This window comes from Zalophus californianus, chromosome 6 (assembly GCF_009762305.2).
Source record: "Zalophus californianus isolate mZalCal1 chromosome 6, mZalCal1.pri.v2, whole genome shotgun sequence".
In the NCBI taxonomy this organism is placed as follows: domain Eukaryota; kingdom Metazoa; phylum Chordata; class Mammalia; order Carnivora; family Otariidae; genus Zalophus; species Zalophus californianus.
Genome location: NC_045600.1, coordinates 33,587,669 through 33,613,759, shown reverse-complemented (window position 1 = coordinate 33,613,759; position 26,091 = coordinate 33,587,669). Strand labels below are relative to the sequence as shown.

General features: G+C 35.4%; 1 protein-coding gene across 11 annotated transcripts in view; it reads left to right on the top strand.

Annotated features, from left to right (window-relative positions):
- Window positions 1–26,091, top strand: part of GPHN (gephyrin) — a 624,840-nt gene that overhangs the window by 457,418 nt on the left and 141,331 nt on the right. For all 11 annotated transcript variants that reach the window (XM_027571275.2, XM_035728121.1, XM_027571272.2 and 8 more), the window contains one exon: window positions 7,167–7,209. In XM_027571275.2, the coding sequence (XP_027427076.1) occupies window positions 7,167–7,209 (43 nt within the window). The remainder of the gene's footprint in view (window positions 1–7,166; window positions 7,210–26,091) is intronic.

The following is a 26,091-nucleotide window of genomic DNA, read 5'->3' as shown; positions in this document are numbered from 1 at the left end:
AAACTAATTAAATCTAAAATCATTATCAAAATATCTATGAAAAACAAATTGTGTGATAATAATGCCTCTTTTAAAATGCATTAAATAACTAAATCTAACAGCAAGTCATTAGACTACTGTAATTTGAAATCTTGGTGAATATGAAGAGTATTTTAAGATATCCATAATAATCTGATGCAATAGATTCTTTCATTTTAATGTGGTTAGTCACCTAAGCTCATAATGAAAGAAATAAATAAAATTTACTTAGGTTGGTGAATATAAAAATTTTAATTTTTTTCTCCATTCCAGTGAATGGACCCCTGACTTTTATCCACAAGTTCTCTCAAGGGCTCCATCATCTTTAGTTGAAACACCTGGAAACATTATCATTTTACAAATGAGGAAATCAATTCCCATAGAATTGAGATAGCTTAACTAAAATCATACAACACAGCATTAGATTAATCCTTGCAGAGGTAACTTCAGACCTTAACTCAGCCTTTTCCTGAAGTTTTAGTCTAGAATTTGGCAGTTGTAGTCTGTCATTTGTCACTGCTTCATGGCATGATCTGGAGCAAATTCTTTGTTCTCATTGTACCTTAGAGTCTACCTAAGTAAACTTAGGTGACTAAAAATCTAAATAAGGATAATAATAATGACTTAAATTTGTATTGCTTTTTTTCACTTATAATAGTTTTCACTTTCACATACAATATCCTACTTAATTTTCCCCATTTTATGGATAAGGAAATTAAAACTCCAAGATGTTAAATGTCATGTCTAAGGTCACACAGCTAAGAAAAGGATAAACCAGTATCAGAAACCATACCACTGGACTGCAAAGGACGTTCTTTTTATCATGCTGCCTTTCATGTCATAAATAAACCAAAACTGAGTTCCTCAGTTGAATATGTGTTGTGATAACATAAATATGATTAAACACAAATGAATTGTCATTATGCTCAGATGAGCCAAATACTTGTACCCTAATTTATCCAGATAAAATGATGAATGAATGGAACTATGGAAAAAAGCTTTTCTAAACCATTCTCCATTTTTTATATAAGAATTGAGAAGATAAAGAAATAGGATTTAAAAGTTTAAGATTGTAGAGTTGTTGGCTTAATGTCGTTTAAATCAAACCTTTCTTTCCTTCTGTTTCTGGGTAGGCTAAAGAGGCAAGTAATCTAAGTAAATACCAATGAGGTCCTTTTTCTCTATCCTCTTAAGTTTTATTTTGATGAGTAAATGGTATTCAAAGAAGTTTGTTCTTTCAGAGACAAATTACTCTTAAACAAGCTTAATAGGGTAGAAAAAGTCAAAAGAGCTATGCTGCATTAAAAATCTCTGTCATTCTAGTAACATGACCATGTGAGATAAAGAATATCTTGTTCTCTTAGAACATAAGGAATCTGCTTAACCTGACCTGAAACCTTTAGTGTAGAATAACCTTTATTGGACTCCAAATGTCACTGTTTGATTAACCTTAATGTGTTTTCCAAATTCTTAAGATCATTCTGTGGGGAGCTTAGATATGTCTTAGCTATAATCTACATGCTTTTTATATTATATTTCTTAATATTAGCCTACCCAAATAAGTAAAAACCATTCTTAAGATAGTACAGGAGTAGCTATGATCATACTTAAACCATAAAAATAAATTTTAATCTGCTGAGATGAAAAGAACTGTGATTACTACAAAATAAGCATTCAGAATTAACAATGTTTATTCTATACAAAGAACTATATTTGACATAGTAGGAAATGTAAAGAGAATTAAAGTAAGATCCTTTCCCTCCAAGAACCTATAGTGTATTTCAGGACCCTTATCAATAATTGGAATATGAGTAACTATGATAACTCTTATAATAGAAGTTCAGATAGAGGCTTTAAGAATTTAGGTAAACCTAAAACCCAGTTGTGATGACAGTTGTGCAGCCATGTGAATTTATTAAAAGTCATCAAACTATATTCTTAAGATGGGTGAATCTTGTGGTAGGTAAATTGTATTTCAATAAAGGTATTAAAGTTTAGGGAAAGAAGAAATTGTTTCTGATTGAGGAACTTTGGGAATAGTTTTTGCAGCTGGTACGGTTTAAACTGGATCTTAAAGGACAAGTACTATTTGAATCAGAAAATAAACAAAGGGTACCAGACAGATGAAACAGTTTGTCTAAGGTCTAAAACAGCAAAACAGCTTCCTCAAGAGTACAAGGAAAATTCTAGAGGAGCTAGTTCAGACTTTCCTACGTGCCTTAGATTATGTGGCCTGTGTTCTTACCAGTACATATGGCCATATGGCTATGACATTTCCAAAAAGTTTTGGTCAGTCTGTCTTGAAAAACATATAACTATACATGGATTTTCTTTCTTTCTTTGGGTCAAAAAGAAGAATTTGCCGCCATTCTGAGCTGATGTGGAAGTTACAATGAGGAGAGTGTGTGATTACAGTTATTTTACAGTTGTCAGTGCCTCCACTGATTATAGCATGATCACATCTGACATTTGTTCCTACCTTTATAGCTTAAAATCCCTGATGACATGTCTTATCTCCCTCGAGCTCTTTAACAATCTTTATTTTCCCTTTGAGGAACTAAGATTAAAGGAGGGCCTAGAGCCTAAAATAAGAAACACATGCTAAGGGAAAGGTCAAGATATTCTGGCCTACTAAAAATAGGATGAGGGAGAGAAAATGGTAATATAATAATCTTAAAAATTAAAAATCTAAAAAAAATTTAAAAATCTTAACTAAATTGCATGCCACACATAAACCAAAAAATAAAATAGATGAAGTTAACTACTATCATGATTAATAGGAAAGCAAAGTTGAAATTTTTTTCTAATGAGCTGGAACAACTCATGTTAAAATAAGTTTTATTGACAGTAGAGAAGAGTAGATAGGAAACTTAGTAACAATTTCTAAATAGATAAATCTTTTTGTTGTTTCTTTTTTTAAATATAAGAAGATTAAGATTAAATTGCCTTTCCAAACCATTGCCATAGAATTTCTCAAATTGGTAAGTAAGCAGATATACAGAAACTTAATTTCTCATTTAAAAATGTGACTCCTGGCCCGTACAATCATGCTAAAAATAGAAAGAGAGGGCTTTCTTTAATGTCCATCAAAGATGACTTCCTTTGTTCTTGTTTGACCCCATCTGACACAACTGTTCAGAATTTTTCAGTATGAACCATATTGTATAGAATTATCCCTAATATTTGCAAGGAGAAAGAATACAATTTAGCCTGGTGAGCAGCAAAATAGAAGCAGTTTTAAACCTGAGTTGTGTTAACCGACAATCAAATGTAATCTCCATTTTAATATTTATACATCTTATATTGTTATGAACCTATTCTTAACATGGGCTTTATTTTATTTGTTTCTCTCCTCCCTCACTTCTGCAAAAGGCAGAAGGGAAAGGATGTTTGTTATTCACACATTGTACCCCACTAACTGGTGTTATACATCTGGCTTCCACTGGAGAGCCCCTGACATCGCAGGGAACGGTGATCGAAATTCCACACATTAGCTTCAAGCTGGGGGCTCGTAGCTACTGCAGCATTGAAGGGGGTCTTTTCCTGGCTTCTTTAAAATAAGCATGGTGATGGGATGGTTTAAGGGAAGAACACCTCTCAAAGCACATGACCACTGCTGCGCTTCCGTGTGTCCTGCTTTCTTCATAACGGCTTGGCACTACATTTTTTCCCTGTATCTTAATGGGCTTGTGTGTGTACGAGTGGGAGGGAGTGGGGAGAGTTGTCAGTGGATGTTTATACATTATGCATGCATCTTTCAGTGTTAGAGTGATGTGCCTTCCCTTATGTGTCACAGATTATGGTCACAGATTAAATCTTCTGTGTTCCTGAGAGATTGGACCGTCTCTCTTACTGGTGTGAGATTCATGTGTTTTGATGTTTATACCCTTAGTTGTTCTTCATGCTGCATTAAACATAAGTAGAAATGTTCTCCCATAAGAGTTAGCTTTTCATGTTGGGCTGAAAAAGTCTTCATTTCTGTGTAGCAATTCATGTTATTATAACCTATGGCTTTCAATTGTACCTCCCATAATGAAGAGCTGACTTTAAACACTGTGCTATTCTTGTTATGACCTAAGCATAAGGTAAGTCACTTCTCTAACTGTATCTAAAGATTGTGGTTGTTTGTTAAAATTTTCTCAGCTTTGTTTAAAGCATTTTCACTTTTTTCCTTACCATTTATTACATGCTCTCCCCTCTTTTGTTTTCTGTTTCATGGCTTAAGATTTCTTACTGGACAATGTGATCTTCAGCAAAAATTATATTACACATGTAAACACATGTTGAAATGAATTAAATGAATTATTTGATGTCTGAAAGCAGTCTTGATTAGTAAATGAATACCTATGTTTTCAGTAAGTCTCTTGTGTATTTCATTTCCTCCATTGACTGTAATATAATAATGCTGTTTCTGCACATTATTTTAGTTTAATTCCAGCTGAAAGGGGAATTGTTAACACCATAAAGTTAGATGTTAATTATAGTAAAAAACATAATCCAATAAAATAAAGTAATAGATAATCCAGTACCATAACTTTCATTTTGTTTTTCAGACTTCCCTTTGTTTTTTTTTCCATTGACTAAAAAGCCAGGGTAAGATTAAAAAAACAAAAAACAGTAAACTGTAAAACTTGGGACAGACCTATGTTACCTTCTTTCTAGTCCATATGTGTGAGAACAAGAACAGTAATTGTTTCTTGACTTTATTCTTTCAAGTAAATCCCATTACATTGTGAGTTAGGTAAAATCTTCTATATTGGGATTTTTATAAAATTAGGTAAATATTATAAAGATGACCAGTTTCATGATGCAAGAGAGAGGGCATCTGCTTGTGCATATATATTCTAAATGTCTTAAAATTATTTTCCTCAGTTTTTTTATATATACTCAAGATCACTAAAAAAGTTCATGAAATCATTGATTTTAAGTGATTTCCCTCAATCTGGGTCAAATAGCCAATGTAATGTAAATGAGAAAACATTGGTTATACTGCTGTTAGCAATTTGTTCAGGAAACTGAATTGTTTTTTATCATCCAAATTTCTCTTCCAAAACCATGAAATACATAATTTTAAACTCAGGCACCACAAAGCAAGATTTGGGGTTTCATCATTAAATTCATGTTATGAACAAATTTTTTTTAATTTTTAAGCCACCTAAGGCAGGGAGAGGGATTTTTTAAATTGCTGTTTTGGTTTGGTTTGACTTTTTTTGGTAAAGCTAGCTAGTTCTTCACCACCATTTCCATTTAGATGTTATATAAATCTGTTGAAACATTTGATGAGACAATTTGAACTACTCATCTGAACTGCTCTGTTCATTATAAATCTCTTGTTTCTATCCACACACTAGCTCCACTCTAGATTGGAAGGGCTTAAAGATGAACTCTGGAGGAATAGAGGCTACGACTTAAGAGTAACTATTACTGATCAAAGGAGCTGCTTTCCATTCGCAAACATTGCTTTGCGCTATGGGTTTGGGCTCCTTCTGTTTCTACATCTTGTTGAAGACTTTCTTGACTTCCATTTGACTTCTTTGAACTCTGTTTTTGTCTTTCAACATTTACCCCTTTTTTTCCTTCTCTCTCCCAGATTTTTCTCACTCTGTTAGCTTTCTCTTGTGTTCCTTAAACTGCTTTTTAAAATGTAGTTTATCTCTTTATTAAGCTTGTCTATTAATTTGTCTATTAGTGTTTGTTTCTTTTCTCCTTTAAAGCTGTAGTGGTCTAGTTACACCTATTTTCATTCCATGGTGTGCAAACTTGCTTGTTTATTTTGCAGCAAGTTCACTAATGATTCTTGCCCTCTTAGTATGAATTTTCAATAAGAAATAGCAGAACATTTTGCATTTACATAATGTCCCCTTCTGTAAGCCCATACTTTCTTTTCTATTGTCTAGACTTACTTCCCCAAGCTTCTCTTTCTTCTTTTTCTTTTTCTCTCTCGTGTCTTCCTCCCTGTATTTTTGTTTCAAGTAGTCATTAATTTCCTTTCCCTTTGGCCCAGAATGGTTTTTCAATAAAACTTTTGAGTAAAGGAATATAAGAATATTATCTTTCAGATTAGCTTCTTCATTCTAGATTTAAAACTAATTAAATAATCTGGGCCAAAAGAGAATAACTTTAACATCTGGAATTATTTTTCCCTTTTTTTGGTGTGTGTGTGTGTGTGTTTTTCTTGTGCGTATGTCTGTGATTTTTTTTATTATTGTTGTTGTTTCTTTAAACATTAACAATTGTTCTTTTCAGGGAAGGACAACCATAACCCACCCTAAGTTGCAACATTCCTTTCATAAGTTGTTTCATTACAATAGTAGATTGTGTTAAGCAATAGAAATTAATATGTTGTGTATATATATCCATTTGGGGCAAGCTGCTGTGGAGTGGGAAGAAGAGGTGTGCAGTTTAAGTACAATTTCCTCTGATATTAACAAATGTTAGTGCCATCCAACGTGGCTCTTGAATTCCACACTTATAACATTTAAAAGAATGTTCTGCTTTGACCTAAACTATTTGAATCAAAGCATAAGGGTTTCTGATTGATAAACTCTATATAAACACCTAAGAACTGATAAATTAGTTCAATTTTATTGATTTCCAACACAGGCATCTTTCATAGCCCATATTTTATTTATAACCAATTATTTTAATAAGTAAATAACAAAAGTCATTGGAATCACACATAAATATTGTATATGAGGATTTCTCTGTTTTCCCCTTATCAACATGTATAATTAAAAATTACTACAATGGAGTATTTTTTATAACTTTATTACTTGAATTGCTTTACTAATCTAGTCAAGAGCTATCACAGTGCCTTAAGATTAGGGGTCTGTATTCATAGCTGAATATGTGGTAACTTATTTTTTTCCATATACTAATTTCAATGCACATCAATAAAAAATTGCCTTTGGTTTTGCTTCTGTCCCATTTATAATATACCCCCAGTTTTCTTCTAGAAGTCTGCTCTTTCTTTACAGTAAGGAAAAAATATGGAACAAATATAATATATTTTTACTAATATGTTATGATATCTGAGATATATTAAGCCTTTGCTCCTAAACCTCAGGAGCTTGCCCATTAAGTATGCATACATATCTGGCTATCTATGTTATGAGCCCTAAATTACTGAGTTTATGCTCTCTCTGCAGGTCCAGTCCAGGTGCAGCAGCAAGGAGAACATTCTCAGAGCCAGTAAGTATGTCATCATTTCAGATGGACTACTGAATTAAGAGTTTGCAGTTCAACAGGAAGAAGAGCTAAAAATATTTTTGTGTAACAGTGAAGAGCAATTGGGGACAGTTTATATAAAGAATATAAATGTTAGGGCTTTCACCTCCTAAAAATATTAGTATCAACATATTAGTGAATATTTCCCTCATTCCAACTCTTTCTGGAAGCTGACAACAGAATTTTGATAGCACTTCTAGTTAGGGTAGTAATGAGTTCCTCAATGATACTACAATGAGAACCCTCTTTAATTGCCCCACTGCCAAAAAATATTTGAAAACAGACTTAACTGAAAATAATAATATAAATCCACAATAAGAATCTAACTTAAAAAAAGTAAGTGACTCCTGAAAGGAGTCATAATCGTTTTGTAAATATGAATTCCTGAAAGATCCTACCTTCATAAGCAGCATGTTTTAGAACATAGGGCCATGAACCAAGGATAAAGAAACCTTTTGTTTGTTTGTTTGATCACTAATAACATTAACTTGAAGTCATCTAACTTTGTGTATTACTTATTTTACTATCCTATAAAAAGGAAATACAAATAGCTTTTCCTTACCTGTATCCTTGAAATGATATGATATTGAAAGTTGTGCCTTAAAACTTTTAGGATCCTAAAAGTACTATATAAATACTAATAAATTAGTATTGTTTTCTGTCACTTAAAATTAATGATATCACCCTGTCTTCTCCCTGATCTTTATCAAGAGAAGAAATACAGGTGGACCATAACTAAATGGGTCTATTGGATACTTACACCACTGAGAATTTTAGTAAACAGAATGATTTATATTTCCAATAGAATGTCTCTATTGTTTAACAATAACAAAAGTAATTGGAGAACTTCAAATAGATAAAAATTTCTGTTTTATTTTATTTTCTTTACTGTAAGTTTTTCCTATTTCTGTGTTGTGAATCTGTTATGTTAGTTTGAAACCCTTGAGTTGGTAGGCAAGCATACGGCAATTGTTTGCCCAGGACCTTTATGTTAGAGTTGTATAAAAATTAATTCAAACAACATGTTTAACTATACAACTGTAGGTTTCCACAATATTTGACAGACATGTGAATCTGAGGGAGACTCTTCAATACAAGAGACATAACGTTCTGTAATCCCTTAATAAGACCTGAGGTTGAGAAACCTGCGTCAGGGGAGTAATGATAGAATATTCACTAAAATAAAACAATACAGATAAGTGAACTTTAAAAATAACATTTTGTGATGATTACTGTATGATTTCCATTTATTGTTGATCCTGAGATGATGATGGATCATTGATAGTGATTATGATGATTAGGAACAAAAATAATTTATTACTGACAACAGATTTCTTTGAATTCTCTTACACCTTTATCATGGATCTTTGTGTTATTAGAACTTTCATTTCAGTTATGTTCTTACTGGCTTGTAGACTATTAACCACTTTGGATGGACATCACAGTTGTCCAGGTTTCCCTGATCATGTTTTCTTATGGTGAAATAGTCACGTACATGGTCCGTATAGCCATTTAGATCCATGTAGAGAGCCCATCCAACTTCGTAGCCTCTCTCTAAGTTTAAGGTCTTTCCTCTCAACCCCACTTTAGTAACTTTCATACTCATGCCACTAGCCACACCCAAGATTCTTTCATCACCATGAGCTGTTCTAACTCTGAACTTCTTAACTTCAATATCTCATTGCTTAGTCTACTTTAATCACCCTTAGTTTCTTCCTTTGCCATGAACTATTAATGTTGCAGTCATGTAGATCCTATTAACAGTTCCTCATTCTCTCAGTGCTATGTTCTGCCTTTATTCTTTTGGACCCTTTCCCCCACTGCATGAATTATCCATTCCCCTTGTTTTCCTAGAAAATTCTTTTTTTTTCCATTTCAAACATGTTTTATTTTATAATGATGCATAAACAAATTCTTATAGAGGAGCCAAATAATACAGAAATATAGAGACAAAGTATAAATTTCCTCTTTATCTGCTCATCCCACAATATCACTCTTTCCACTATAGGCAGCCACTATTTTCAGTTTGGTCTGTGCTGCCACAGATCTTTTTTTCTGTGCATATCTATTTTATACATGTATGTGTACATACACCGTTTTTGTTTGGTTGTATGTTTCTTTCAAGTTCTTATTTAATTTCTAGTTAGTTAACATATAAGGTAATACTGGTTTCAGGAGTAGAATTTAGTGATTTATCGCTTACATATAACACCCAGTGCTCATCACAATAAGTGCCCTCCTTAATACCCATCACCCATTTAGGCTCTACCCCACCAAACTCCCCTCCATCAACCCTCAGTTTGTTCTCTCTACTTAAGAGTTTCTTATGGCTTGCCTCTCTCACTCCCCCCTCCTTCTCCTATGTTCGTCTGTTTTGTTTCTTAAATTCCACATATGAGTGAGATCAGTGATAACAGTCTTTCTCTGACTAACTTGTTTCACTTAGCATAATACACTCTAGCTCCATCCATGTCATTGTAGAGGCAAGATTTCATTCTTTTTTGGTGTCTGAGTAATATTCCATTGTATATATATACCACATCTTCTTTATCCATTCATCAGTCGATGTACATTTGGGCTCTTTCCATAATTTGGCTATTGTAGATAATGCTATAAACATCGGGGTGCATGTGTCCCTTTGAATCAGTATTCTTGTATCCTTTGATTAAATACCTAGTAGGGCAATTACTGGATCATAGGGTAGTTCTATTTTTAACTTTTTGAGGAACCTCCATACTGTTTTCCAGAGTGGCTGCACCAGTTTGTATTCCCACCAACAGTGAAAGAGGGTTCCCCTTTCTCCGTATCCTCACTGTTGTTTCTTGTGTTGTTAATTTTAACCATTCCAACAGGTGTGAAGTGATATTTCATAGTAGTTTTGATTTGTATTTCCCTGATGATGAGTGATGTTGAGCTAGAAAATTCTCAGTTATCCTTCAAGACTCAGTTCAAGTGTGAGCTCCTCCGTGACATGTTTTCTGAAATCCCCCTAGGCAAGGTAACTATAGCTAATTCTTCTTGTATACCCATCCCGTCCCTTGTACTTTAATCATTTTTTCATTTATATACTTAATTGCCTATTCTCAAGGAAAACATTTCCAAAATGTAGCCAAGGTAAAGAAAATTATACAAGCATACCTCAGAGATATTGCAGGTTTGGTCCCAAACTACCACAATAAAGTGAATCAAATGTATTTTTTTATTTCCCAGTGCATATAAAAGTTATGTGTATACTGTACTGTAGTCTAGTAAGTGTGCAATAGCTTTATGTCTAAAAAACAATGTAGATACCTTAATTAAAAAGTACTTTATTGCTAAAAAAAATGCTAACTATCCTCTGAGCTTTCAGCAAGTTGTAATCACCGATCACAGATCACCATAACAAATATAATAACGATGAAAAAGTTTGAAATATTGAAATAATTACCAAATGTAACACAGAGACATGAACTGAGCAAATGCTGTTGGAAAAAATGGTGCCAATAGACTTGCTTGATGCAGAGTTGCTATATACTTTCAATTTGCTTAAAAAAAAAACACAGTATCTGCAGAGCACAAAAGAATGACATGCAATAAAACAAGTTATGCCTGTAATCAACTTCTTTTTTAGCATATATAAAAATTTGTCAAAACAAAGCATCAACATATCCTAGAGAAAGGAAAAAAGTTATACTTAACTTTTAAGATTTAGAACTTGGAGTTCATCTAGAATTGTCCGAGGAGGACTTAACTTTGGTAATGTTTTTCTAAGTAAGAGGTAACTTTCTTTTGGCTCCTCAAAAAAATTATCAAAACAACCTGTTGATAATAAACTTGAGTTTATTCTTCCCATGATCTTTTAGGGTTCCCAGCCCAATTCAGACTTGGGGGTGTCCCCCCATGCACAACACCAAACAATTCTCAGACACCAGCAGAATGTCCATGAATTCAACTCAATTCTGATACTATCTACCCAGAAATAGCATCTGAGTCCACAGGTTAAGGATTCAGTCCTACAAAACTGCCTTCCATAATTCCACTTAAGATGCTAGTCACAAGCCCCATGCTGTTACTTGTGCTTCTGACCAACCAGTTACAGGTTAGAGGTTCCAGCAACCTCCTCCTTAGGTTCTATTAATTTTCTAGAGTGGCCTGCAGAACTCAGGGAAACACTTTCATTTACCAGTTTATTAAAAGATATGATAAAGGATACAAATCAATAGCCAGATGAAGAGAAACATAGGGCAGGGACTGGAACAAAGGAGCTTCTGCACTTCTGGAGCTTGGGGCCTTGCTCAGTGGCATGTGGAAGCATTTTGGTTCCCCAAGCGTGGAAGCTCTCCATAAAAGAAGGGCCAAAAAGTTCTTCTTCTTGGGTTTTTAATGGAGACTTCATTACATAGTCATGATTGACTAAGTCATTGGCAACTGGCTGATTCAACCTGCAATCCCTCTCCCTCCCCAGAGGTTGAGGGGTGGGACTGAAAGTTCCAACCCTCTAATCACATGGTTGATCCTCCTGGCAGTCAGTCTCCTGCCCTTGGTTGGTGTCCAAAAGTCACCATAATTAATAATAAGATACTCATTTCATCTTAAGGCTCTGAGGTATTTTTAGGAACTGTGGTTGAAGACCAAATATATCTGAGAAATATATTTTATCTGAGTGATCAAATATATATTTCTTATAAATTTTTATATCATATATGATATGGGAAAATACCACTAGAATAAAGAATAGTCTCAACTAAAACTTTCTCAGAAAAGGAAATGCAAATGCAGGATATTTATGAGATTTTGAAGTTTGATTTAAAGCAGATCTTTTAATATGGAGCTTAATTAAAATTAAATAAGGATCATATATAATCATCTAGGAATCATGGACACAGCAAGGCAAGGGATTCTGAGAGTCTTGGTCTGTAAATTGTCTTTTGATACTTTCTGTTTAAGAAGTTTCTAGAATGAGTAGTAATAAAGTTATTTACAACTTCTGTCTTATAAGGGAGGGTTTTCTGGAATAGTGAAGTTATGTTAATAAAGACAATGGAATAGTAATGTCATGCTAATAAGAGAGTAAGTTGTGTGGTTATAGATGATTTCAGGTATCAAGGTTCTCCTTACGGCCAGTCTTCAGCCTGACATCTGAGGGTGTGATCAATCAATCAACACAGACCTTCACTAAGGAATCACAATAGTAAATCAACTACTAAAGAAGTTGTTTCAGTCTTCATAAGTTTTCCTGTATTTTGTTGTTGTTGTTGGATGACTGATGATTGAATCTGTTATCAAAAATCTGCCAACAAAGAAAACCAGCACCAGTTGGTTTCACTGGTAAATTTTACCAAACCTTTAAAGAAAAATTAATGCCAATCCTTCTCAAAATCATCCAAAAAACTGAAGAAAAGGGGATACTCCCAAACTCATTTTACAAGGCCAGGTTGTAAAAGGTTGAAAATTTTTCCTCTAAGATGAGGAACAAGACAGCTCACCACTCTTATTTAACATAGTACTGGAAGTCCTAACCAGAGCAATCAGGCAAAAAAAATAAATAAACATCAGAATTAGAAAAGAAGTAAAATTGTCTCTATTTGCAGATGACATGATTTTATATTTAGAAAATCCCAAAGACTCCACCAAAAACTGTTAGAACTAATCAATGAATTCAGTAAAGTTGTTAAGGTACAAAATTAACTTACAAAACTTAGTAGCATTTCTAAATAATAACAGTGAATTATCTGAAAAAGAAATAAAATAATCCCATTTATAGTAGCATCAAAAAAAAAAAAAAAAACCTTAGGAATAAATTTAGCCAAAATAAATTTTCACCAAGGAGGTGAAAGACCTCTATACTGAAAATTATAATACATTGTTGAAAGAAATTGAGGAAGATACAAATAAATGAAGGGGTATCCCATAGTCATGGAGTAGAAGAACTGATAGTAATCAAATATCCGTACTACCTACAGTGATCTATAGATTCAGTGCAATCTCTATCAAGATTCCAGTGGAATTTTTTACAGAGTACTTTTTCCCCCCTGGTGTTTGTTTGTTTTTTTAATTTGATTTTATTATGTTGTGTTAGTCACCATACAATACATCAATTTTTGATGTAGTGATCCACGATTCACTGTTTTCATATAACACCCAGTGCTCTATGCAGTACGTGCCCTTCTTAATACCCATCACCAGGCTAAGCCATACCCCCACCCCCTCTCCCCTAAAACCCTCAGTTTGTTTCTCAGAGTCCATAGTCTCTCATGGTTCATCTGTCCCTCCGATTTCCCCCCCCCTTTATTTTTCCCTTCCTTCTCCTAATGTCCTTCATGCTATTCCTTATGTTCCATGAATAAGTGAAACCATATGATAATTGACTTTCTCTGCTTGACTTATTTCACTTAGCATAATCTCCTCCATTCCCATCCATGTTGATGTAAAAGTTGGGTATTCATCCTTTCTGATGGCTGAAGGGCATCTTAGCTCTTTCCACAGTTTGGCTATTGAGGACATTGCTGCTATGAACATTGGGGTGCATATGGCCCTTCTTTTCACTACATCTGTGTCTTTGGGGTAAATTCCCAAAAAACAAATAATCAAGTCAAAAAATGGGCAGAAGACATGAACAGACACTTCTCCAAAGAAGACATACAAATGGCTAACAGACACGTGAAAAAATGTTCATCATCATTAGCCATCAGGAAATTCAAATCAAAACCACATTGAGATACCACCTTACACCAGTTAGAATGGCAAAAATTGACAAGGCAAGAAACAACAAATGTTGGAGAGGTTGTGGAGAAAGGGGAGCCATCTTACACTGTTGGTGGGAATGCAAGTTGGTACAGCCACTTTGGAAAACAGCGTGGAGGTTCCTCAAAAAATTAAAAATAGAGCTACCCTATGACCCAGCAATTGTACTACTGGGTATTTATCCCAAAGACACAGATGTAGTGGAATTTTTTAGAGTAGAAAAAAAAATCCTAAAATGTATATGGAACCACAAAAGACCCCAAATAGCCAAAGCTATCCTGAGAAAGAAGAACAAAGAGGGAGGCATCACTTTCTGATTTCCAGCTGTATTAGAAAGCTATGGTAATCAAAACAGTGTGGTACTGACATTAAAACAGACACATAGACCAGTGAAACAGAAACAAGCACCCAAAAATAAACCCATGTATATGTAGTCCATTAATATTTGACAAGGGAGTTAAGAATACTCGATGGAGAAAAGATAGTCTTTTGAGATAAATGGTGCTGAGAAAATTGAATAATATGTGAAAAAGAATGAAAATTGACACCTGTCTTAAAGCACTTACAAAAATTAACTCAAAATGGATTAAAGACTTAAATGTAAGACCTGAAACCATGAAACTCCAAGAGAAAAACATAGGAAAAAGGCTCCTTTACATGGGTCTTGGCAATGATTTTTTTAGGATATGCCACCTAAGGATAAGCAACAAAATAAAAAAAAAAAATTTAAATGGGACATCAAACTAAAAATGTTCTGCACAGCAAAAGAAACTATCAAGAAAATGAAAAGACAAATATGGAATGGGGAAAAAATGAAAACATGTATCTCATAAGGGGTTAATATCCAGAATATATGAAGAACTCATGCAACTCAATACAAAAGTAACAATAATAATCCAGTTTTTAAAGTGGACAGAGGACCTGAATAAACATTTTTCCAAAGAAGATGTACAAATGGCCAACAGGTACATGAAAAGGCACTCAACATTTAGTAACCTTAAGGAAAAATATTCAAGACCACAATGAGATATCACCTCATGCCTGTTAGAATGGTCATCATCAAAAAGATAAGACATAACAAATGCTAGAGAGGATGTGGAGAAAAGGGAACCATGTGTACTGTTGGTAGGATTGGTACAGCCACTATGAATAAACAGTATGGAGGATTTTGACTCTTTTTTGTTTTTTGTAGTTATGAGTTTTTATTTTTTTAACTTATTTTTTATCATGTTTATGTTAGTCACCATACAGTACCTCATTAGTTTTTGATGTAGTGTTCCAGGATTCATTGTTTGCTTATAACATCCAGTGCTTCACTGGATTTTGACTCTTAAATCAAAACCCATTTTTCCTACTTTTTTAAAAATTAAGTTATCCAACAGTCTTTTTTTCTGAGAAAAGAGACAGATGGGCTAAAATGGACTGTGGATGATGATGGGGACTTTACTGAAGGCAGCCATCAACCTACCAAGATAGTACCTTCCTGTCCAGTTTGCAGGTAGCCAGCAAGCTTTTGTACCACAAATGCAGTACCAGTCATTGGGGAGTACCCAATGATCTAATTTTAGTCAATATACCCCTCTGTGCTTAGCAAATATGTTATAACATTTTGGAGCCACTAGTCATGAGTAAATTGGTGCCAATAATAAAATGTAAAGTATTGAGATTATTTGTAGATCTAAAACAAAAGAGATTTATATATAGTGCCTTACTTGTAAGCTGTATAAAAGTGAGGCAGCATCCAAATAATACATCATTGTTTCCTAGTTCTTTTGCAAGTTCTATTTCTGTTAAAGTTTGGTTACAAAAGCTAGTTCCCACCAAAAAATCCCTGAGAACCTTCTCATCTAGGTATGATCTACAGGGAGTTTTGGATTTCCATCTGTCTAATCTATTATATAGTTTGTCATCTGAAAAAGTCACCTAATAGCTGAATCCAGTTACCCAAGAAAGCAACTGATTCATTACAAGGATGTGGAACCAAAAATATCTGGATGGCTATCAAAGAAAAATGTATATAAAACCAGTTTGGTTGTATGCTTTAGCTAGTTCACAAGTAAATAATAGCTGGGTACTAGACACATACCAATGAATGATTAAGGAAGTAAAGAGCAATATTAAGAATAGGGCAATATAGATGACACAGTTAAGAGAATCCTTAAACTGAGGAGGGGAAGTTAGAGGTGGGTGGGAACAACAACGAAAATAAAGAACCAAAGAACACACATTAAAGCCTGGCAATCAGTTGTCTTGTTCTATGGATCTTGGGTAGAAGGTCTCTGCATTTCATGTGGTCAAAGGTTTTGGGTAGAAGAGTCTCTTTCAGAGAACTGTCTGCTTCTACAGGGTTCCTAAAAACACCCCAGCTTAAGATCTTCCATAAACTCAAGAATGTATTATTCCTCTTCAAGACATGAGTACAGGGATCAAATCTTTGGGGTTCTATTGCTGTGCTCATTGCTGATAGTACCTGATAAGGTCCTTTCCAGTGGGCCTCAGAGCTGCCGTTCCCTGATGTCTCTTAGAAAAAAGACCATGTCCCTGGGTTTTAGGTCATGCAATGGTTGTTTAGAAGGGTATTGAGGAAAGACAGCTCATACCTATTTATAAGACTTGGTAGATAGCAGGAATAATCCCATGCAATATTTTGCTCTATCTGCTTGCACCTGTGGAATTTAGAATCAAAGGTATGATATTCCTAGATGTATGGACTGGCTTGTTACTAGTTCATGGGGGGAGACCTGATGAACCCCAGAAAGACTTGATCTCATTGGCATTGAAGATAATACCTTAGACCATGGAAGTTCAACAGTCTCTTAAGAATTTAACTAACTTAATTTTCAAAATTATGTTTGTTCTCTCTACCTTTCCTAAAGATCGGGGGTGAGACTGGCGATACGTATTTTACTAAGTGGCAGGGCTTTACAAAACTCTTTAATAATAGGCCCAGTAAAATGGATGCCTCCATTACTAGAGAGGTCAGTATTCCCCAGGATGGGTACACAAAATCAAGAAAATTTTGCTACTGTTAGCGTTTTCTTGACAGAAAAGCCTTCAAACATCCCAAGAACGAGCAAAGAATGACCAAGACATATACAAAACCCACTATAGAGAGTAGTGTTATATGATCCATTTGAAGGTCTTTAAGGGGGCCCTGAGGTTTGGGCATTTGTCCATGTTCCACCCTTAGTTTTTACCAGGATTATGTTGGTGACAGATGAAATATAGTAAAGCTTTCCTATCAATATTAATTATGTACATTGGCAAATTTGTTCTTTCACTGGTGGGTAATTTCATGTAAAATTTTTACAAGATTACATTTCAGGTCTTTCAATGCTACTAAATAACTAATAGTCAATTTACATTCAGAATTCTCCCAGTACCTCTTTTCTGACTCTGGAGCTGATTGTTGGCATTCTGTAATAGAGGCTTTTAAACCGAAGACTTGGTCCTTGGGGTATTCTATGGCTATAATCTTAGTGAAGGCTGTTGGTCTGGCATGATTAACAAAGGATTTCCTTTAGCCTCTATATTATCTCCCTTTGTTGAGCTCCTATTTTATAATAGCCACTTCCTCAAGAAGCATTAGAGCACTTAAAAGTTCTGTAAATTGCTAACCATTCTTTTTTTTTTAAGATTTATTTATTTATTTATTTGTCAGAGAGAGAGAGACAGAACACAAGCAGGGGGAGAGGCAGGCAGAGGGAGAAGCAGGCTCCCCGCCGAACAAGGAGCCCGATGTGGGACTCGATCCCAGGACCCTGGGATCATGACCTGAGCCGAAGGCAGCCGCTTAACTGACTGAGCCACCCAGGCGTCCCTTGCTAACCATTCTTAATTGGGATTCCTGCTGAGGTCAAAGCCCACCTTGTTTCCAAAGCAATTCAAAATTGTGAAGTAACCCCAAAGCTTATCTACTCTTAGTGCATATATTAACCCTCTTACCCATAGCTAACTGAACCCTCCGTTGTGCTAACTTGAGTTCTGCCACCTGGGCAGATTTGCCTCTGGCAAACAATCATATTCGAGGGATGAAGTTTTATGATAATAAGGTGGGAAGTTATTGAAGAGCTAATTTTAACTCACAAAAGCCCTGTTCATGTTTGGCATCCAAGGAAGAGGTTCAGTTTCCAAGAACTTAAGGTTAAGTCTTATTTTGGCATGGCAATTTCAGAAAAGTTGAAAACTGACTGCCTGCAATAAGCCTGTGAGACTCAGGAATCCTTTTCATTATCTCTTAGATACTGTCATGGGAAAGTTTCGTAAAGTCCATACTGTCAGGAGCAGGAATTTACTTCCTTGAGATAAAGCATATTTTAGGTAATGACCTTATAGACAAAATTGTAACTTCTCTTTGGAAACTTTATTCTCTTTGTGAGTTAAAACAGTTTAAGTAGACAGATGGAAACAGTCTGAGAGCTCACTCCATCTTTGGAACACAAAATGTTATCCACATGTTGAATAAGAGTAGAATCCAAGGGAAATATAGTCCTTTAGGTCCTGGTTGAGGACTTGTGAACAGTAGGAGAGTGTTTCAGGAAACCCCTGGAACTTAACAATCCAGGTAAATTGTTGATTTTCTTAGGAGAAGGCAAATATTGACTATTTTGACCCAAAGGATCATTAAAGAAAATACAACATAAATCTACACCGTCAAATATGCAGCCTCAGGAGGCAGTGAAGATAAAAGAGCTTTGGGGATTGGTACTATATGAAAGTGGGATATGACTGTTCTATTATAGGCCTGATGTACTGAACAAATCTGTATCTCCACCCACTGGGCTTTTTGGTTGGGAGGATAGAAGTATTAGAAGAATAAGTACAACATGGGGCAGTTGGGTGGCCCAGTCAATTGGGCATTCAGCGTTTGGTTTCAGCTCAGTTCCTGATCTCAGGGTCATGGGATCCAGCCCTGCACTGGGCTCTGTGCTCAGTGCAGAGTCTGCTTGGGGTTCTCTCTCCCTCTCCCTCTGTCCCTCCTGCTTATGCTCTCTCTCTCTCACATACACACGCTCTCTCTCTCAAATAAATAGATCTAAAAAAAAAAGAAGTACAGCATATCTTGAATCTTTTCTCTGTTTACTTTGACCTAATAACTTTTTAGTGCTTCTTTAGCTTCTGGTTTAAGAGTATTTTGTACTTTGGGGTAGAGGTTTAGGTGCCTGATTTGAATCTTAATATTTTCAGCCCCTGTAATTCTTATATTATAAGTTGAATTTTTGCCCACAAAATGAAAAAGTTCTGGCATTTCCTTGAGATTTTCCATTTGGAGTTGATTTAGACACAAAGGTACTGGTAAATCAATATCCAAATTAGCTATAATCTCATTACAAATAGGAGAATTCTCAGGGATTTCAAGGAAGAGACAATCAGGAGAATATTTAATCTAGCAATTTCACTTATACAGTACACTCCTATCAAGTTAGCAGTTATCACAGAGGAGGGAAGAATATTCCTCTGTTAAATATCTAAGGGGCATGGTTATAAATGGAACTATCAGAGGATTATTAGAGATACCTACCAATAAGTAACTTTTTACTGCATTGGAGAGATTGTGTAACAGTGGTAGAGTTTAAGGTTGATCTTGTATGCCTGTATCAGTAAAAAAAAATTTTTTTGCAAACTTGTTCTTGAATATTTAGAGAAATTTCTCTCTGGGAATTTAAGGATAGAACAAAAAATTGGGCACTCGGTTCTCCCTCAGAGCACCTTCATTAACTCACTTCATTTTTTTTTCCTTTAGTTTCTTAACTAAGATAAAGTAGTTCTTTTTTCAATGTCCTTTTTATATATAGTATTTATAAGTATCTTTATCAACAGATTCCTTCTTTTAGGATTTACCGATCCTGATAAGAGCATCTAGTTATATTATCTGTAAGGCCATCAACTTATTTTGTTGTTGTTGTAAAACTCTCAATATTTCACAAGGCGCTAGAAGTCTGACAATGTTATTATTTCCCATATTAGTTTTTTGCTTACATTCAAAATCCTCTATTTTTGTCTTAAGACTGTTTATAAAAAAACTAGAAGAGAGTTAGGAGTCACATCTGCTTTAAGGTCTGTTCCTGAGTGCTGTCTAAAGGTGTTAAAGAGCCTCTCCCTGAAGTCTCCAATGTTCTCATCCTTTCTTTGCTGTAAGACTGAATCAGAGCCCAATCTACTTTCTCAGGACACCTCCAAAAGACCTTGACCAACTTTTATAGGTTTTCTAAACCCCTCTGGTTTCTTATGCAATTCAGGTTCTTCCTTTTCTGCCTTTCCCATGGAATTCTTTGCATCTCAAGCTTCTACTGCATATGAGCTAATTGTTTCAGATATGGAAGCCCTGGATTATATATTCTTAAAATTATTCTTTCTCTGCAAATTTCATTCTGTCCTTTTTAGGTTTAGTGGTTTGTCTTTTTTCTTTTTTCAAATTTTTATTTAAATTCTAGTTAGTTAAGATATAGTGTACTATTGGTTTCAGTAGTAGAATTTAGTGATTCATCGCTTACATATAATACCCAGTGCTATCCTTTCTAGGCTTTGGAAAATCATTAAAGACTCTCAGTTTAGAGGAAGAATGGGTCTTAAAGTCAACCATAGGAAGCTTTTTTTCTGTTCTGAAGGAAGTTTAAGAGGTAAGTGAGCTTTAGAAGTTTCTGGCCAGCCAAAGGGGAAAAGGAGTGGAGCAGAGGGAGAGATGGAGCAGAAGGAAATGGAGTAGTATAGGATGGAGAAAGAGAAATAGTAGGATAAAATCCACTAAGTTCGAGATATGGTTTCGGAGGATTTAAAGAGGCATTATTTAAAATTTTTCACACTTTTATTTTACCTTGGCCAAGGAATTTTTTGGAAGCAGTTTTGGAATCTGAATTTCTTTTGGATATTTCCTCATATAACTGAAAAATCCAGCCCATTGGATGTTTAGAATTTTGTTCCTTTTTTGTCCTATAGTGCCTCTCAAACAATTTTGTTTAAATCGAAAGTTCCCCAGAGTGCCACTGTAATTATCCTTGGTGAAATTAAAGATAAGTGCACAAATTTGGGTTATAGCATAAATACATGGAAGAAGTAGGAATCTGGTCTGGAAGGGAGATAGATTTAGATTTAGACTAAGACAAACTTGAGAACCTGTGAATAGGCCAGCCAAGAGTGTTATTTGGGCACCTCACGCGTCAGACTTCCCAACCCAATGGCTGGGTTGTCACACTACAAATTGACATATTTAGAGTTCCAGAACATGGAAAGGTTTGAAGGAGAGCTTTCTCCAATAGCCAGACTGTCACTAACAAAACAAGAAGAAGGAAAATTCTCAGATGTTGACCCAGGGCAAAGTTTATCCAGAGGACACCACTTCAAGAAGAAACCTGACCCTCTCCATTCCTGAGGCCCGTTTGCAAAATAGATTTATTGGTGCCTATGTCCATCTTTTTCCACATGAATTGTCCCTTTACAGAGGTATAACAAAAAAAAAAAAAAAGATAAGAATAGACAAGACAGATAGTAATGTTGTTGGGAATAAGATACATTTCCACCAAGGTTAAAAGCTTTTTCATATCTGATCCGATTATCAAAGAGGTCCAAAAAAACCTTTTTTATTCTTAGGAGACAAAATAAACTTAGCAGTTGGAGAGTTCAAAGAAAAGGCAAGAGTTCAAGCTAATGTGAGACTTATTTCATTGTGGTAATTAGAGATACTCCCATTCCCCAAAGCAGGAAACTCAGAGGTCTTCAGAGAAGCTTGCTGTTATCAAATCAAGGGTCTTGGGCTTTGTTGAGAAGGAAGTCAGTCTTGACTGGGTCTCCCTACGGCCTCTATGACTGTTGAATGCTGGCTCCCCACAAATAAGTTTTCATATTAGAGGAGAGCCCTGCCTTAACAAAGTCTTGTTAGCATATCAGTATGAGTTCAACATTGAGGTGTTTATGATATTTTGAAGCTAGGTTTAAGTTGAGTTTTTCATCGTGGCAGTTTGATTAGAATTGGGTAAAATCATGATAAGATAGTTTAGGATTGGTGCACGCAGCAAGGTAAGGATTATGTGTGTGGGGGGGTGTTTTCTTTTTAATTTTGGCCTTATTCTACAGAATAACATTTGCATATATGCAAAATCAATTAAAACCCGAGCAAAGCTCAAGTTGAACAAAGGGCCAGTGCTAACTCCAGGAAATCCTGCAGGGATCTCCAGGAATAAAGACATGTTAAAATTGTGATTTCAACACATTGATTTTTGGTAGCTCATTTAGCTATAATCTTCAGGCATCAGTGTGCATACCCAGAGAGTAGAAAGGGTTGTGTTAACAACAACCTAAACAACTAGGCAGAGATAAGGAGTTATATTTTTCAGAGAAGCAAGTCATTCCAATCCGAGATGTCTAAAGCAGTTCATTTCACTTCATTCTTACTCAAATTCCACTAGAGTCAGATATGACATATCTTCTATTCTAAGAATGAAGTCTTCAGGTAATGTTTCAGATGATATCTAAACTAACTATCCTAGGAATACAGGGTATATAATTTCTCTAATTAATAGGTTTCTCTGGCTTCTGAAACAAAATGAATTACTATGGCTGCCAAAGTCCACACAGAGCCAGTCATCAGTGTCCTTTTCTTTCAATCTTTTTTAATTGAGGTGAAATTCACATAAAGCATTTTAAAGTAAATAATTCATTGGTATTTAGTACACTTACAGTGTTGTGCAACCACCAATTTACTATAAATATGTTGATTCATTTCTGGATTCTCAGTTCTATTCCATTGATCTATATTTTGATCCTTATACTAGTTACTATACTGTTTTGATTACTGTAGTTTTATAGTAACTTTTGAAATTGGGAAGTGAGAGTCCTCCAACTTTGTTCTTTTTCAATATTGTTTTTTAACTCTTAAAGGCTATTCCATATGAATTTGAGGTTTGGCTTTTCCATTTCTGAAAAAAAAAAAGGAAAAAAGCCATCAGGATTTTGAGAGGTGTAACCATGAATCTAGATTGCTTTGGGTAGTATTGCCATCTTAACAATATTAAGTCTTCCAATCTGTCTTCCTTTAGATGTTAATGTGAGGCTCACATTTATATTTTAGATATTTGTACATTTTCACAATGAAGTAGGCTATGACATGTAAGTATCTGGTAGAGATTCCACTCTCAGTCACAAAGTAATCTGTATATTTCATCTCTGGAGGAATTTTTATTACACAGATGTCTTTTGCATTTTCGTGCCTCAGAGATGAAACCAGCATATTACTGTGAAACTTGGAACTAGTATGATTTGCTGTGCCAGAAACCAGGTACCCCTCACCTCACAGCTGCCCTTCCTCCTACTTTTCCAGCCAGACCCTAGGGCCAGGCAGGCCAGGCCACTTCCCAGCCCTGCAGTAGGCCAGTCCCCCACAACAAGAAGTGTGGAGACCAAGCCCTGTGGCCATAGCATGCCTCACTCCCTGGGAAAGGCCTCTGTACCACAGCAGTACTCAAGCCACCTCCAGTGTAAGGATTTGAGGGTGAGGCTTTAAAAGGTCTTCGTATGTACCTATCTTTGATGCTATTTAAGAGTTAATGGGTCTTTCAAACCTAAATGTGAGACGGGAATCCATCAAAATCCTAGAGGGGAGAGCACAGGCAGCAACCTCTTCAACCTCAGCCACAGCAACTTCTTCCTAGAAATATCACCAAAGGCAAGGGAAGCAAGGGCAAAAATGAGCTATTGGGACTTCATCAAGATAAAAAGCTTTTGCACAGCAAAGGAAACAGTCAACAAAACCAAAAGACAACCGACAGAATGGGAGAAGATATTTGCAAATGACATATCAGATAAAGGGCTAGTATCCAAAATCTATAAAGAATTTACCAAACTCAACACCCAAAGAACAAATAATACAATCAAGAAATAGGCAGAATACATGAAGAGACATTTTTCCAAAGAAGACATCCAAATGGCCAACAGACACATGAAAGAGTGCTCAACATCGCTCGGCATCAGGGAAATCCAAATCAAAACCTCAATGAGATACCACCTCACACCCGTCAGAATGGCTAAAATTAACAAGTCAGGGAATGACAGATGTTGGCAAGGATGCGGAGAAAGGGGAACCCTCCTACACTGTTGGGAGGAATGCAAGCTGGTGCAGCCACTCTGGAAAACAGTATGGAGGTTCCTCAGAAAGTTGAAAATAGAGCTACCCTATGACCCAGCAATTCCACTACTGGGTATTTACCCCAAAGATACAAATGTAATGATCTGAAGGGGTATGTGCACCCCAGTGTTTATAGCAGCAATGTCCACAATAGCCAAACTATGGGAAGAGCCAAACTGTCCATCAACAGATGCATGGATAAAGAAGATGTGATACACACACACACACACACACACACACACACACACACACACACACACACACACAGTGGAATATTATGCAGCCGTAAAAAAAAAAAATCTTGGTGGGCGCCTGGGTGGCTCAGTTGGTTAAGCGACTGCCTTCGGCTCAGGTCATGATCCTGGAGTCCCGGGATCGAGTCCCACATCGGGCTCCCTGCTCAGCAGGGCGTCTGCTTCTCCTTCTGACCCTCCTCCCTCTCGTGCTCTCTATCTCTCATTCTCTCTCTCTCAAATAAATAAATAAAATCTTTAAAAAAAAATGTTGTCATTTGCAATGACGTGGATGGAACTAGAGAGTATTATGCTAGCGAAATAAGTCAGTCAGAGAAAGACATGTATCGTATGATCTCACTGATATGAGGAATTCTTAATCTCAGGAAACAAACTGAGGGTTGCTGGAGTGGTGGGGGTGGCAGGGATGGGGTGGCTGGGTGATAGATATTGGGGAGGGTATGTGCTATGGTGAGCACTGTGAATTGTGTAAGACTGATGAATCACAGACCTGTATCTCTGAAACAAATAATAACATTATATGTTAAAAAAAGGAGAAGATAGTAGGAAGGGAAAAGTGAATGGGAAATTGGAGGGGGAGATGAACCATGAGAGACTATGGACTCTGAGAAACAAACTGAGGGTTCTAGAGGGGAGGGGGTGGGGGGATGGGTTAACCTGGCGATGGGTATTAAAGAGGGCATGTATTGAATGGAGCACTGGGTGTTATACACAAACAATGAATCATGGAACACTACATCAAAAACTAATGATGTAATGTATGGTGATTAACATAACATAATAAAATAAAATTTTAAAAAAAAGAATTAATGGGTCAAGAAGTTCCTAGAATTAATAATAAAAGTATTTGCAAGTTTTATCTTCTCAGGCAGTAGTTTTCTGGATTAATAAAGTTGTGAAAATGTACAAATATCCAAAAGTTGTGTTGATAAAGACATAAAATAGTAAAGTCATTTCAATTCTGACTATAATGTAATAGCCAACAGTACTTATCTAGGTAGAAATATCCCTAAAATGCAAAATAATTTATCTGCGCCCTAACTTGGTGCCTAAAAGAAGGCATCCTTCTTCATTTAACTATGTATAAAATTGTATGCTAATTTCTGGAGATTCTTATTTGAACAAACCATATAGTAAGTAAAATAGAGGCTTCAGGTTTTGGGTTATATAAAAACAGAATTGACTTTCTCCTTTGAATGAATTAAGAGATTTTACTACTTTAGCAGCAAAAAACTAGAATAATGATTCAGTTGAGACACTATTCAAGTAAGGGATTTCCCATGGCTGGATTTAAAACTGACTCAGTATCACTTTCCTTTTCAAACCACTCTTTTTCCAACTTGTTTTGCCAGTTCTCAAAGAATGGCACATTTATCTAGGTCTCTAATGGACTTTTAATTTTAAAATAATTTTATATTAAGGACATGTTTACTTGAAGACATTACTATTTTGTTGGAGACATTCATTATATAATAGAACAGGTTCATTGGGATGCAAATAAGATAAATATTCATTAAAATTCTTACCAGAACTGTTAAATGAAAAATTTTAGGTATTTAGTTTATCTGCAGCTCCTAACTTTCTATAAGACTTTGCTTTTCCTACTTTATGTGTAAAAGTTTGCTAGTCTTATACTAATCGACTGAACTTTATGATTTTTTTATGGTTCTGCTCTCTCTCTCCCTCTCTAAAATAAATAAACAAACAAACAAACCCAATACAAATACTAAGGACATATTAAGGAAAAATTAT